At 43.6% G+C, this 15,930-nt stretch overlaps 1 protein-coding gene across 2 annotated transcripts in view; it reads left to right on the top strand.

Moving 5' to 3' along the window:
• The window catches only part of LOC115139964 (adhesion G-protein coupled receptor D1), a 45,293-nt gene that overhangs the window by 28,099 nt on the left and 1,264 nt on the right, over window positions 1-15,930 (top strand). For both annotated transcript variants that reach the window (XM_029677891.2, XM_029677890.2), the window contains 8 exons: window positions 4,473-4,546; window positions 5,247-5,370; window positions 13,700-13,803; window positions 13,995-14,106; window positions 14,287-14,440; window positions 15,234-15,300; window positions 15,532-15,598; window positions 15,752-15,843. In XM_029677891.2, the coding sequence (XP_029533751.1) occupies window positions 4,473-4,546; window positions 5,247-5,370; window positions 13,700-13,803; window positions 13,995-14,106; window positions 14,287-14,440; window positions 15,234-15,300; window positions 15,532-15,598; window positions 15,752-15,843 (794 nt within the window). The remainder of the gene's footprint in view (window positions 1-4,472; window positions 4,547-5,246; window positions 5,371-13,699; window positions 13,804-13,994; window positions 14,107-14,286; window positions 14,441-15,233; window positions 15,301-15,531; window positions 15,599-15,751; window positions 15,844-15,930) is intronic.

The raw sequence follows: 15,930 nt of genomic DNA, 5'->3' as shown, positions 1-15,930 counted from the left end.
CTCAACTCCACATCACTCTCCCTACTCTCGCTCTCCCCAGATATGGGCTCAGAAACACCCAACGGACATGTCAGAACAACAACCACTGTGTCACCACAGAGACATTGTGACTGAATAATACCACATCTCCCATCTGTGACTGTCCATTTCGTCAGTGTGCTTTTCATCGTGGGTCTGGTCCATGTCAGAGCTTGTAACATTTTCCCTCTCCGTAATCACTCAATGTGGAAAATTAGTCCCCTAGTTTTCTCACTAACATAATAGCATCAAAGTTTCAGCGATAGAAGAGAACAAATGTTCCAGAGTAAAGGAATGCCTGATGGCAGTGTATAATTGTTCTTTCTCTTCCTGGACTGTGAATGGATCCTAGTTGTACCTCACCCTCCCATCTGCTTCTATTTACACCCACCAAGAACCAGTGAGTTATTAAAGCCCACAGGGCCCTGTAAACTCTCCCAGAGGGTCTCTCGCACCTCGTCAAAGACAGACGTTTCCCATGCTGATGGGCTGCATGTGTGCTGCTCCCAAGGCCTGTCTATGGAGCACACAGTCCTACACATGAGTCCTTTCTGTACATAAAGCACAATGTTCAGGTGAGCAGCACACTGCTCTACACAGGTTGATCAAAGTACAGACTTAGCTATTGTGTGAGTAAGGCAAAAATCACACACAAAATATATATACTATGAAGGCAAGAGTTTGGCCCATAGCTAACATTATAAGGTAATATGAAACAGAGAGTGTATGGTAGGGCCAGGAAACAGACACATGCACAAGGCATCGTGCCTCACTGTCAGATTCACTCTCCCGCTCACTCACTTTTTCCAGAAGGGAATAGAGACAGTTCATCTCAACACTCTGATCTAATTTCTCCATTAAGGCCCAGGGAATAAGGAGAGGTGGGTCTGCTGTAGATGTTACACCATGCCAGCCTATGAATACGTTGTTTTGTGTTGAGGAAAGAGTGGATGGAGCGTTAGGGTGAACCTGAAACCATAGCCAGGCCCTAATTACCACATTCCTTCAACCATTAGCTCACTGTCTCTGGGGACTCCATTTAAATCTGATTAAAGGAATTATATGTAAAAAGTGAGTTATAATCAAATAAAATGACAGTAAGGAGTCTCACACAATGTAATAATCACCTTTGCTGCGGGGTTGAGCCGTTGTTATGATCTAGCTCAGGGGTGTCAAACCCGTCAGTCAGGGTGTCCAATACGGCCTGGGTGGTTTGGGTAGGAATTGTTTTTATATATATATACAGTATATATATATATATTGGTAAAAACAATGCCTTCAGAAAGTATTCACACCCCTTTACTTTTTCCACATTTTGTTGTTTTACAGCTTGAATTTTAAGTTGATTAAATTGAGAATTTATCTGACCGGCCCACAGTACACATAATACCCCATAATGTCAAAGTGGAATTCTTTTTTACATTTTTTTATGTTTTACAAATGGATTAAAAATTCAAATCTGAAATGTCTTGAATCAATAAGTACTCAACCCCTTTGTTATGGCAAGCCTGAATAAGTTCAGGAGTAAAAATGTGCTTAACAAGTCACATAATAAGTTGCTCTGTGTGCAATTAAAGTGTTTAACATGATTTTTGAATGACTACCTCATCTCTGTACCCCACACATACAATTATCTGTAAGGTCCTGAGTAAAGCAGTGAATTTCAAACACAGATTCAACCACAAAGACCAGGGAGGTTTTCCAATGCCTCGCAAAAAGGGCACCTATTGGTAGATGGGTAAATATAATAAAGCAGACATTGAATATTCCTTTGAGCATGGTGAAGTTATTAATTACACTTTGGATGGTGTATTAATACACCCAGTCACTACAAAGATACAGGCGTCCTTCCAAACTCAGTTGCCGGAGAGGAAGAAAGCCGCTCAGGGATTTCACCATGAGACCAATGGTGACTTTAAAACAGTTACAGTTTGAAGACTGTGATAGGAGAAACCTGAGGATGGATCAATAACATTGTAGTTACTCCACGATACTAACCTAATTGACAGAGTGAAAAAAGGGAAGTCTGTACAGAATAAAAAAATAATCAAAAACATGCATCCTGTATGTTTTTGTAATACTGCAATAAATGTGGCAAAGCAAGTCACTTTTTGTCCTGAATACAAAGTGTAATGTTTGGGGCAAATCCAATACAACACATTAATGAGTACCACTCTTGATATTTTCAAGCATAGTGGTGACTGGATCAAGTTATAGGTATGCTTGTAATCATTAAGGACTGGGGAGTTTTTCTGGATAAAAAAAATACTCGGAATGGAGCCAAGCACAGGCAAAATCCTAGAGGAAAACATGGTTCAGTCTGCTTTCCACCAGACACTGGGAGATTAAGTCACCTTTCAGTAACAATAACAATAACCTAAAACACAAGGCCAAATCTACACTGGAGTTGCTTACCAAGAAGACAGTGAATGTTCCTGAGTGGCCAGTGACAGTTTTGACTTGAATCTACTTGAAAATCTATGGCAAGAACTTAAAATGGTTGTCTAGCAATGATCAACATTCAATGTGACAGAGCTTGAAGAATTTAGAAAATAATAATGGGCAAATGTTGCACAATCCAGATGTGGAAATCTCAGAGACTTACCCAGAAAGACTCATAGCTGTAATCGCTGCCAACGGTGCTTCTACAAAGTATTGACTCAGGTGTGTGAATATTTTATAGATATTGCTGTAGTTTATTTTCAATAAATTTGCAAAAATGTCTAAAAACATGTTTTCACTTCATCATAATGTAAAATAATATACAGTGGGACAAAAAAAGTATTTAGTCAGCCACCAATTGTGCAAGTTCTCCCACTTAAAAAGATGAGAGAGGCCTGTAATTTTCATCATAGGTACACTTCAACTATGGGAGTAAATCACATTGTAGGATTTTTAATGAATTTATTTGCAAATTATGGTGGAAAATAAGTATTTGGTCAATAACAAAAGTTTATCTCAATACTTTGTTATATACCCTTTGTTGGCAATGACAGAGGTCAAACATTTTCTGTAAGTCTTCACAAGGTTTTCATACACTGTTGCTGGTATTTTGGCCCATTCCTCCATGCAGATCTCCTCTAGAGCAGTGATGTTTTGGGGCTGTTGCTGGGCAACACGGACTTTCAACTCCCTCCATCACAAAGCCCTGACCTCAATCCCATAGAAAATGTGTGGGCAGAACTGAAAAAGCGTGTGTGAGCATGGAGGCCTACAAACCTGACTCAGTTACACCAGCTCTGTCAGGAGAAATGGGCCAAAATTCACCCAACTTATTGTGGGAAGCTTGTGGAAGGCTACCTGAAATGTTTGACCCAAGTTAAACAATTTAAAGGCAATGCTACCAAATACTAATTGAATGTATGTAAACTTCTGACCCACTGGGAATGTGATGAAAGAAATAAAGCTGAAATGAATCATTCTCTCTACTATTATTCTGACATTTCACATTCTTAAAATAAATTAGTGATCCTAACTGACCAAGAAAGGGACTTTTTATTAGGATTAAATGTCAGGAATTGGGAAAAACTGCGTTTAAATATATTTGGCTACGGTGTACAGTATGTAAACTTCTGACTTCAACTGTACTTTAAAATGGCTAAAACCAAATCTAAACTGTGTAGATATGAGAATGTACATGCATTCATACAGTTTCTTGACTGTGTCCAGCTAGACAGTCAGGGAGCATCGACAGTTCCTAAAACGATGGATAGAGGACTATTTTTAGCACAAGGAAATGTTACCAATTTTCACTGCAGCCCTCCGGACCTCATTGAAGACCAAATGCGGCCCCCGGGGCAAAATGTGTTTGACACCTCTGCTCTAGCTTGTTAAGCTGATGTCTTCTTCAGATGTTTATTGGTCTCTCAACACCAGTGAAGGGGACATTGTTATTTGATTTCACAAAACAAAAAGAAAAAAGGTGGTTCATTCTTCCAAATTCAAAAGAGATTGCTACTTTTGGAGCGCATCGAGCCAGCTCTAATGGTGTTGTTAAGCTTATTTTATGAAGAGAGAGCCAACTGGAGTCATGGAAAGCCGTCTTCGAGAGAGCTGCTCATTTCCAAAGCTTCCAAATGATCCCATGCCCCTCTCATGGTGATTACAGTAACTTTCCTAACAGGTTGCTCTGGTTTATGGGAGTAAACAAAAGCCAGGGTTGGCCATCACTCCAACTCACTAATACAATCAAGTCAATTGTTTTCTATTTCATTATTTATTTTACCAGGTTGTCTCCTTGAGGTAAAACAACCCATTTTTCAAGGGAGACCTGGACTTCTGGTTCATCAACTGAATTCTGTTCAGAAATATAAAATGAGGTCTTCTTTGGGATTTGATTTTGACAAGATACAAATGCCAAAGAATATCAAAATGTCACACATGCCCATCTCACAATAGAGGTTTGTGAAGTAGAGCTGTAACTGTGAAATTAGGACATTGTTTTCTTTTTTCAGAACAGGGATCAGCAGGGTCAAGCCTTAAACCAAAGCAACAAAGTGTTCCTCTACTGTGCCTTCCTCGACTACAGGTTGGGTTTACATATGCACACTGAAATATGTCTATTTCATGTCTTATCACTGAAATAACTCATTTGGCCCAAAACATCATCATCATATACAGTACATCCTTGATACATAGCATCAATACATTTGGTACAGTATATAAATGGGGGAAGGGAGTGTGCAACCTTCAGTAAAAACACTGCCATCTGATAAGCCAATGTTTTGGCTGTTTAAATGCTATAAATCATTGTGAATTGTGACTGTTTTACTTGGACTCATTATGCTTCCTGTCCCCTTCCTTCTGTGGTTCATGAAAAAAAATGAAATATTTGACAGCCCTATTAAAAATCTAATTCTGCAAAACATATGTGTTAAAGGGCCTCCCACATAATCGTTTTACCTAGAATATAATCTGGTTTAGGGAGTATGTGCCATTGTAGATTCATCCCTGCTATTTTGACAGGCATGTTTATGTGTGTGCTTGCATATGTGTCTGACAATCTCTCTGTCTCAACTCCTGTGTCTCTGTGTGTGTCTCCTTCCTCTGGCTGTCTCCTGTGTGTCTGTCCTCTCTCTCTCTCTCTCTCTCTCTCTCTCTCTCTCTCTCTCTCTCTCTCTGTCTGTCTGTCTGTCTGTCTGTCTGTCTGTCTGTCTGTCTGTCTGTCTGTCTGTCTGTCTGTCTGTCTGTCTGTCTGTCTGTCTGTCTGTCTGTCTGTCCTCCATCAGTTCAAAGGTGGGTGTTTGGTCCAATGAGGGCTGTGTGCGGTCCGGAGGGAACATGTCCTACTCGGTGTGTCTGTGTAACCATCTCACCAACTTCGCCATTCTCATGCAGGTGGTTCCCATGGAGGTAAGATCCCTTTCCTCTCCTCCACAACACGCAGTCCCATGCAGAACCTTGCTGTGTGTGTGTGTGTGTGTGTGTGTGTGTGTGTGTGTGTGTGTGTGTGTGTGTGTGTGTTTATCCATCAGTGCACCAGTGATTTATGTGAGTATATTTGCACAGGGGTCTGTGGTTCACCACACAGTAACTTTTCCCCATCCAGAGGTCCTGGTTCTGCTAGAATTTTCAGCATACCTAAGTAACAACGTTGTTTTCTGTAGTGATTTAATAGGGCATTGCTGCAGACTACCATGATTAGGTGTGGTTTCTTTGGGTCTCGACATGAGGCAATGGTCCATGCCTCAAAGACCATCTATTCCCACAGTCTGTTTGGCTCAGGGATTCTCAAGCGACACTCACTGGCCAGTTTATTAGGTACACCACCCCGTTCACGAAAATGGGTCGCTCCTACAGACAGTGAGTCACGTGTCCATGGCTTGCTATATAAAGCAGGCAGACAGGCATTGAGGCATTCAGTTACTATTCGATTGAACGTTAGAATGGGCAAAACTAGTGACCTAAGGGACTTGGTATGATCGTCGGTGCCAGGCGCTCCGGATCCAGTATCTCAGAAATGGCTGCCCTCCTGGGATTTTCACGCATGACAGTGTTGATAGAGTTTTCCCGAGAATGGTGCTACAAACAAAAAATATCCAGCCAGTGGCAGACCAGGTGGGCGAAAACATCTCGTTCATGAGAGAGGTCGAAGAAGAATGGCAAGAATCGTGCAAGCTAACAGGCAGACAAATAACGGCTTCAGTACAACATTGGTATGCAGAACGGCATCTCGGAGCGCACAACTTGTCGATCCTTGTCACGGATGGGCTATTGCAGCAGACGATAACACCAGGTTCCACTCCTATCAGCTAAAAACTCAAAAGAAGCGGCTCCAGTGTTTACACGATCCCCAACACTGGACAATTGAGGAGTGGGAAAACATTGCCTGGTCCGACGAATCCCGGTTTCTGTTGCATCGTGATGATGACAGAGTCAGGATTTGGCGTAAGCAGCACAAGTCTATGGACCTATCCGGTCTGGTACAGGCTAGTGGTGTTGGTGTACTGGTGTGGGGAATGTTTTCCTGCCACTCGTTAGGTCCCTTGATGCCAACGCGCTACAAATGTTTCCGACACCTTTTAGGTACCTAATAAACTGTCCGGTGAGTGTATACCTCCCTCTTTGTAATAGATGTATGCACACTACTTAACCAACTACATGTCAATATCATACCATGAAGGCCACAATCTCCCTTTCTTCATAAACCTGTACCCCAAACTTTTATTGGAACACAGTCCAGATCACATCACAGTTCATCACCATTAGTGCATTGTATTCTCCTAAATGGTAACCAAGGCAATAGAGGCCAGAGACAATAACCCTCCTCTGTTATCATAAAGGCCAGCAATATTCACCCTGTGAGTGTGGTGACTGACCATCCATCCTGAATAGATTCCCAAAATAGAAAAGGATAACCATCCTTTTTGTTGCGTTACTCAGTAATGTATTGAGGCAGTCGTCTCCTTGATGCTATACTTTCCTCAAGTCCCTCTCTAATTAGTGGGCAGCAGCCTTATCCCTCAGCTGGATGGGAACATCCCACGCATCCCTATTCTGGAAGGCTGCGACTGCTCCACTGGCCAAATGACAAGGCACACGCTGCAGTTAATGGAGAATCAAACCTCAAAGTCTGGAAATAACCTCAGCTATAAAAAAACAGAAACATGCCGTACAACACACACACAGTCATATACATGTAACTGACAAAATAAGGGAAACACCAACATAAAGTGTCTTGATAGGGCGTTGGGCCACCATGAGCCAGAACAGCATCAATGCACCTTGGCATAGATTCTACAAGTTTGTGGAACTATATTGGAGGGATGCGACGCCATTCCTCCTTGAGAAATTCCATAATTATGTGTTTTGTTGATGGTGGTGGTAAATGCTGGCTCAGGTGCTGCTCAAGAATCTCCCATAAGTGTTCAGATGGGTTGAGATCTGGTGACTGAGACAGCCATGGCATTTAGTTTACATCACTTTCATGCTCATCAAACCATTCCGTGACCACTTGTGCCCTGTGGATGGGGGCATTGTCATCCTATTAGTTAATTCCTTAATTAACTCAGGAACCACACCACTGTGGAAGCCCCTACTTTCAATATACAGGACATTGTATCCCTAATTTGCTCAAGCGTTTCCATTATTTTGGCAGTTACCTGTAACTAGACACACACACAGAGGAAGAGAAAAGGGGAATCATCCTTGATATACAATTGTCAAGGACAAGACATATGTGCAGCACCATAGTTTGAGAGTGGACCTCATTGAGATTCAGGTCAGGGGTATTCTCTTTACCATGCCACAGCAGCTTTAAAATGGTGACAGTGTTACCCAGTCCAGTCCAGCACAGAGGTCCTCCAGTGAGAACACTAGTAATGAGGGTCACTGATCCCTGTTAAAGCCCAGCACTCGACATCACACCACTCTACTGGCTGGCACTGGGACTGGCACTGGCCAGGGAGGTTGGACAGGACGCTAAGCACTAAGGAGGTCAGACATATTGAAGTAACTTCCTGCCGTAGAGGCTAGCCATGCAATAAAAGCCGTAAAATGACATCCAAAAGAGTGGCATGATCAGAAGAATGGGCAAGATATTTTTTTATTATTTAACTAGTCAGTTAAGAACAAATTCTAATTTACAATGACGGCCTACCCCGGCCAACTGTGCACCAACTATGGGACTCCCAATCACAGCCAGATGTGATTCAGCCTGGATTCAAACCAGGGACTGTAGTGACACCTCTTGCACTGAGATGCAGTGCCTTAGACCACTGCGCCGCTCAGGATCTTCTGAGTGTCTGACGTTTATTTTGTAAATGTAACTATGTCACTTACCATGAACATGTAAAGAACAGGAAGGCCTGCACATTGTTTTTTTATTACAACGTTTTGATCCGAAACGGATCTTCGAGTTCTCACATCCCAAAATATACACATTTCACCTCACATGACCATATACACACACACGACGCATGGTGGGTGTGGAAACAAATGTTTTATTTATTTCACCTTTATTTAACCAGGTAGGCTAGTTGAGAACCAGTTCTCATTTACAACTGTGACCTGGCCAAGATAAAGCAAAGCAATGCGACACAAACAACAACACAGAGTTACACATGGAATAACATGGAATAAACAATAAACAAGCCAATAACACAATAAACAAGTCAGTGGCACAGTAGAAAAAAAAGAAAGTCTATATACAGTGTGTGCAGAAGGCATGAGGAGGTAGGCAATAAATAAGGCTATAGGAGTGAATAATTACAATTTAGCAGATTAACACTGGAGTGATAAATGAGCAGAAGATGATGTGCAAGTAGAGATACTTTTGCGCAAAGTCAATCATAATTAATCACAGAGGTACATATGGACATAAAGGATTGTATACTGTACATACAAAATCGGTTAAAACCTAGGCAACAGTAAAAAAAAATATTAAAAAATGTTGGAATACACTCCCATAAGACCCATTACATCCAGGACGCGCGTTGGCTGTAGATCTATACTGGACAAAAATGGAACCGCAATATGTAAAGTGTTGGTCCCATGTTTCCTGAGCGGAAATGAAAGATCCCAGAAATGTTACATACGCACACAAAAAACGTATTTCTCTCAGATTTTGTCCACACATGTTTATATCGCTATTAGTGAGCATTTATCCTGTGCTAAGAATGCATGCAGGTGTGGCATATCAAGTAGCTGATTAAACAGCATGATCATTACAGAGGTGCACCAAGTCCTGGGGACAATAAAAGGCCACTAAAAAGTTGTCGCAACACAATGCCACAGATGTCTCAAGTTGAGGGAGTGTGCAATTGGCATGCTGACTGCAGGAATGTCCATCAGAGCTGTTGCCAGATCGTTTTATGTTAATTTCTCTACCATAAGCCGCCTCCAATGTAATTTTAGAGAATTTGGCAGTACATCCAGCTGGCCTCAACACTTGTAACCACGCCAGCCCAGGACCTCCACATCTGGCTTCATCACCCGTGGGGGTGCCCAGTCATGTGAAATCCATAGATTAATTAATTTATTTAAATTGACTGATTTCCTTATATGAACTGTGAAATCGTTGAATGTTATTTTTCTCTTCAGTATAATTACATTGACCTATTTTGAAAACAACTTGTGTACCTCTAATAATTATTTGATATAAATGAGATGGGTGATGTTTGTATGAAGGGATTCAACATCTATCAGACCTCAGGATAAAACCCAGATGCAGACCGTTCGAAGTAAAAGTGCATTACAAAAACGGGGCAGGTAAACGACAGGTCAAGGGCAGCCAGAGGTCAGTAATCCAGGGTAGTGTCACAAGGTATAGAACGGCAGGGTCAGGGCATGCAGAATGGTTCAAACAGGAACTAGAGAGAAAAACGGGAGTACGGGAAAAAACGCTGGTGGGCTTGACGAGACAAGGCGAACTGGCAACAGACAAACAGAAAACACAGGTATAAATGCACATGGGATAATGGGGAAAATGAGCAACACTTGGAGGGGGGTGGAAACAAGCACAAGACAGGTGAAACAGATCAGGGTGTGGCATCCTACCCGGGCACATACCTGGTTGATCGGGATGCTAGCGGTGGAACTCAGCGATGAGGGCTGGGTCCAGGATGTTCCTAGCGGGGACCCTGCACCTCTCCTCTGAACCATAACCCTACCAGTCAACCAGTTGCTAGAATGCCCAACTCCGAGGTCGAACACTCAGGAGATGAGACGGGGGAGGGGTGGGCCTGGAAAGAGGAAACATTGTGCAGTGAGTCAGAGGTTTAATCTTTGATACATGAAACGTTTTATGTATACGGAGGGTGCCGTCAACAGCAGAGGGAAAGGGCCGATAAAGCTTGCGGGACTCTACCCAAATGGGCAGATCCCGAGTAGACAGCCATGCCCTCTGCCCAAGACAAAAGCGGGGAGCCGGCATCCGGTGGTGATCCACCTGTCAATGATACCTGGAGGTGGTCTTGAGAAGAGCGGACCGAGCTCTCTTCCAGGTACGCCAACAGTGGCGGACGAACATCTGGGCAGAGGGTATGTAGACCTCCTCTGGGAAGAGCGGGGGACTGTAACCCATGGAGCACTCGAAGGACGAGAGCCCAGTGGCTGAGCAGGGAAAGATGAGTATGTTGTCGAGGTAGGCGAACCGGTTCAACATATCCCGGAGAACGTCATTAACCAGGGCCTGGAATACAGCAGGGGCATTGGTCAAACCGAATGGCACCACCAGGTATTCACAGTGTTCGCTAACAGTTATGTAGGCTGTCTTCCACTCGTCACCTTTCGAGAGGCTCGAAAGCCGAGGAGATGAGTGGTAGCGGATAGCGGTTCTTAACCTTGATGTCATTGAGGCCCCAAGTAGTCGATGCACAGGCGTAGAGTTTTGTCCTTCTTCTCCACATAGAAGAACGCTGTACCGGTGGGGGAGGCAGATGGACGGATACCCTCTGCAGCCAGGGAGTCCTCGATGTACGGCTCCATAGCCTTGGCCTCCAGACCCGACAGTGAATACAACCGTCCCCGGGGTGGTGTAGTGCCCGGGAGAACTTCAGGCAATGGGCGTGGCAGAACGGGCTCCAGTTCACAATAGTACCAGCAGCCCAGTTGATAAGGGGATTGTGGAACTGGAGCCAAGACAACCCCAATACCACGGGGACCTGAGGAGACTTGATGAGCATAAACTGCATAGACACACACCAGTAGATAAGAGTAGTATTGTGGGTAACCCTGCATATAGAGCGTCCATCCAGGGCTCTAACGTCCAGGAAACTGGAGAGGGGCTGAGTGGGGATGCCCAGCTTAGACACCAGGGTGGCATCCATGAAACTCTTGTCAGCCCCAGAGTCAACGAGAACCCGGAGAGATTTAGACTGGTCGCCCCACAGCAGGATGACATGAAGAGGGGTGCAAGTAAGGGGAGGCCCACCAGAGTACTCATACCTACTGATGAGCCTGGCCTCTTTAAAGGACAGGTAGACACAATGACCGGCAGTTCCGCAATACAGACAACTCTGGGTGGTATGTCTGCGTAAGAGCTCGGCTGGTGACAGCCTAGTGCTGCCGAGTTGCATTGGCTCCGAAAAAGGAGAGTCGGCAGACCTCTGAGACTCTCGGGGGAACTCGAATCCTCTCAGGGACATAGACGCTGGGGACTTCCGGAGTTCCTCGGAGGCAAGGTGGGATCCTGTGGCGAGCGATTGGAACCAGAATCAGACCTCTCCCTCCTACGTTCCTGTAGCCGCCCATCGATCCAGATGGTCAAGGCGATGAGCAAATCGAGAGCCGTAGGCAGCTCCCGGGCTGCGAGCTCATCCTTAACCTCCTCCGATAATCCATGAAGGAATGTGTCAAACAGGGATTCCGGGTTCCAGGCATTCTTGGCAGCCAATGTGCAGATATCAACTGTATAGGCCGCCACACTGTAGGGAGTCTTGGCGAAGCTTGAGTAACTTCCGGGCAGCCTCTCTCCCGGACAACGAAGAATCCAAAACCTTTTTCACCTCAGCCACGAACTCCTCCAAACTGAAACACATGGCAGATTGTGGTTCCCACACTGCTGTAGCCCAGGCGAGAGCCCTCCCGGACATTAGCATTATGAGATACATTATCTTCGAGTAGTCCCGAGGGGAAGGACGAGGGCTGCAGCTCGAAGATAAAGGAACACTGAGAGAGAAATGCCTGACATGTTCCTGACCCTCCAGCGAAGCGTTCCGGAGGAGGTAAGCGGGGTTCTTGGGAAGCCTGGGTGCCCTGGAGAGACGCACTGCTGACAGCGGTGTTACTGGGGGGCTGGGAGGTTACTGTCGTGGCCGGCAGCCTCACAGATAATCCTCTGGAATTGCTCCAGCAATGTATTCAAGGCACAGTCATGGCGTTCTGCCAATGTCTGGAATTCCTCCAGAAGACCTTGTGTAACTCCATATCATTCAAAAACACTCTCACATCATGATCACTGACCCGCAGGTAGTCTTCAGACGTGCACAATGTGCCAGGAACAATGTTACCTTCCGACAATGTGCCGGAAGGTGAATACATATGTGGCGGATGTACCCATTGTAACTTTACGAACACATGCACAACGTCCAATCACCCCATCACGGGCAAAGGCATCATTACGTGTTCTACAGAATAAATGGTATACCTGATCAAGTGTATTTGTGATCTATGCTATGCTATGCTCTGAAAACAAGGATAGCAGAACACAGGAGTAATTTCAGGGCTGCGCATTTCATGGAGGCTAGTCACAACATCATCTCTCTGGGATACGCTGTTATCGAACATGTCAAGGCTCTTAGGAAAGGGAGATACTGATCATCTTCCACTGAAAATATAATTGTATTGGATTCACCGTTTGTCCACCATGTCTCCTGAAGGTCTGAACCAAGAATTTGATATCAGACCATTTATTACACGGATATGTTACGATGAATAGTCTTGACATGCAGTTCGCCACTTGTTAATTTTGTACATATGCATGTATTAGATTTTCTGTAACTACTACATGTGCCCATCTCATTAATATTAAATTATTAGAGGTACACAAGTTGTTTTGAAATAGGTCACTGTATTTATATCTCCGGCCACCGCGTGTCCTGCGCGTAATGGCATTCCAAAAGTTTCCAATGTAACATTTTTTTAACCTTTGCCTAGCTTTTAACACGGACCAATTTGTATGTATATAAATCCATTATGACCATATGTACCTCCGTGATTAATTATGATTGACTGAACAACAGTTAATTGAATTGTTTCTACACGTCCATGTGCGTAATGGTCATGTGAGGTGAAATGTGTATAACAGAGCTCCGTCTTTTAGACCTGAAAAAGATCCGTTTTGGATCGAAACGTCGTCAATAAAGCGGTGAATTGGGAGCATAAACAGTGTGCAGGTTTTCCTGTTCTTCACAAGTATTCTTTATTAGCCCAGCACCTACGTTTTTAAAGGATGTGTGTATGACCACAAACTTGGCCACTTACCATAAATATCCCACAGAGGGCAGTGTTGGTTCATAGTGAAATTCAGCTCAGTTTAAACACTGTGTCCCTTCTAGAGAATTACTACTTTGTTTTAATGCTCTTCTCAGTTCAGCTTTACATTATTTCTCTAGTAATGTGTTCAATGCAATGTATTCTGGTCTGTATCCTTTTGAAATGAATCAGCCCGAACATGAATCTAAACATCAAACTTGTGTCTGGAATGTTTTACTGAATTGTGATGATTCTCACGTTTGCACAGCTAACCAAGGCCCACCAGGTGGCGTTATCAACCATCAGTTACATTGGCTGCTCTATATCTATCTTCTGTCTGACCATCACACTAGTGACATTTGCAATCTTGTCGTGAGTATCCCTCCATCTTTATTGTTCACTGACTCAATCAAAATAAACGTATCAAAGCACCTCACATGTGCTGTGTGTCACACATGCTCTTTGTGAGTGGTATTCGCCCCATTATGATGAAATGTTATATCAAACTTATGTTATACATTTCTTGTAATATTCAATGTTTCTATTTGTGTTTGGCGTTGCAGGTCAGTGAGCACGATCCGTAACCAACGCTACCACATCCATGCTAACCTGTCCTTTGCCATCCTGGTGGCCCAGATCCTGCTGCTCATCAGCTTCTGCTTTGACCCAGGCACGGTAAGCACCTCATAACCAGAGTCAGAGGATCTCATTGGCTAGAACCAGGAAGTGATTTGCACTTACTGTATGATGATGATGATGATGGTGATGATAAAGAAGAGGAGGCAGAGCGTGCCAACAGAGATAATGATGCACCCTGTGCCCTAGTTTTAACCTTTAACCCCTCTCCTCTCCCAGCTGCCCTGTAAGGTGATGGCTGTGTTGCTCCACTTCTTCTTCCTGAGTGCGTTTGCCTGGATGCTGGTGGAGGGCCTGCACCTCTACAGCATGGTCATCAAGGTTTTCGGCTCAGAGGGCAGCAAGCATTTCTACTACTACGGGATTGGCTGGGGTACATCTTGTAACTGTATCAATGGTCCTTTTTAGGCACAAATGTATTAATGATCCACATGTTTTTATTCATCTCAAACTGGATCGATCGGTTTTCCACGTACACCTGCAGCTACATACTGTGCTTCAAAAGACTAATCATGAACAATGTTTCCCACAATTAAAATGTTGACCTTTAAGGTCTGGTTTTAGCAGACCTCTAGATTGGCCTTCAGACTTCACAGGTCTCTGTTAGCCAGAGTGGACAGACAGACAGGAGAATGTGTGTGTGTGTGTGTGTTTCTTTTAGCTTTCTGGGAACACTGCGTCTCCTCCACATGCTGGAGTGATTCATAGAAATAAGTTACCATTTTTATCATTTCCTATGTTTGTTGGCCGAAGTAATGCTGCGTTTTTTTTTTTACACTGCCATTTGGTAATTTACAGCTCCTGTTGTTAGCAGTGAAATCAGGCTCCTGACCCTTTATTCTTCTTTTCCTCCTTTAGCGTAACAGTTGAATTGTTCTTTGCTGGGGAAGTCTGTAAATCGCTGTGGACTTAGCAACTCATTAAAACAGATGAAAGCATGAGCAAGACTAGAACCATGTTGGTGGGAATTAAAATACATCCGGTGTCCTCTACTGTCGGTCTTGCTAACTTTCATCTCATACTCCTTGCCAAACCTGATTTAGAAAACATTAGACTGAAGTCAATACTGTATAAGGAAGCATATACTAAACAATGTAATGTTAGAGATGTCATGATGTGTGTGATATCTTTTTATCTTGTAACTAACATGTCCTCTCTTCTCCCAGGGTCTCCATTGGTGATATGTGTGGTCTCAATGACATCAGCCTTGGACAGCTATGGAGAGGTTGGGAAGTAAGTCACTGAGTCAACACACTCCAACCTGGACATTCAAAACCACTTGGCAGCACTTTGTGCCATTGGATATAGTTAAAATATCAATACTGGTGCCATGAAACTGCCATGAGTTAAGAGATATGTATCTAGGTATATTTATGTATAAGTAGTTTACAGAGTAAACGGAGATGGGAAGTATAATGTGAGAGATGTCGACCAAGCTTGTTATCTCTCTCCTCCCTCCCTCAGCTGTTGGCTGTCCTTGAAGAATGGGGCTATTTGGGCGTTTGTGGCACCAGCACTGTTTGTCATTGTGGTAAGAGAACTGAAGAAATCACCACTAACTGTTTGTTTATTTACGTTATTTACTTTACAATTTACAGCTAATTAATCACTGGAGCCCAAGCTTTTTTGTTCATGAAAGTGAAAAAGACATGAACTGATATGTGTTGTTTTCTCTCTTACTTAGGTGAATATTGTGATTCTTATATCTGTAACGAGGATCATCTCTCGTATTAGTTCAGAGAATTACAAGGTTCATGGCGATGCCAACGCAGTCAAGTGAGTCATCATCTCTGTTCTTAGGGCTGAAACCATCATGGTGATGATGCTATCCAAACTCTGACTCAGTCAGACTGACATTAATAC

Source organism: Oncorhynchus nerka, linkage group LG13, assembly GCF_034236695.1.
Source record: "Oncorhynchus nerka isolate Pitt River linkage group LG13, Oner_Uvic_2.0, whole genome shotgun sequence".
In the NCBI taxonomy this organism is placed as follows: domain Eukaryota; kingdom Metazoa; phylum Chordata; class Actinopteri; order Salmoniformes; family Salmonidae; genus Oncorhynchus; species Oncorhynchus nerka.
Note: the sequence above shows the minus strand (reverse complement) of the source record. Positions and strands in the feature narration are given on the sequence as shown.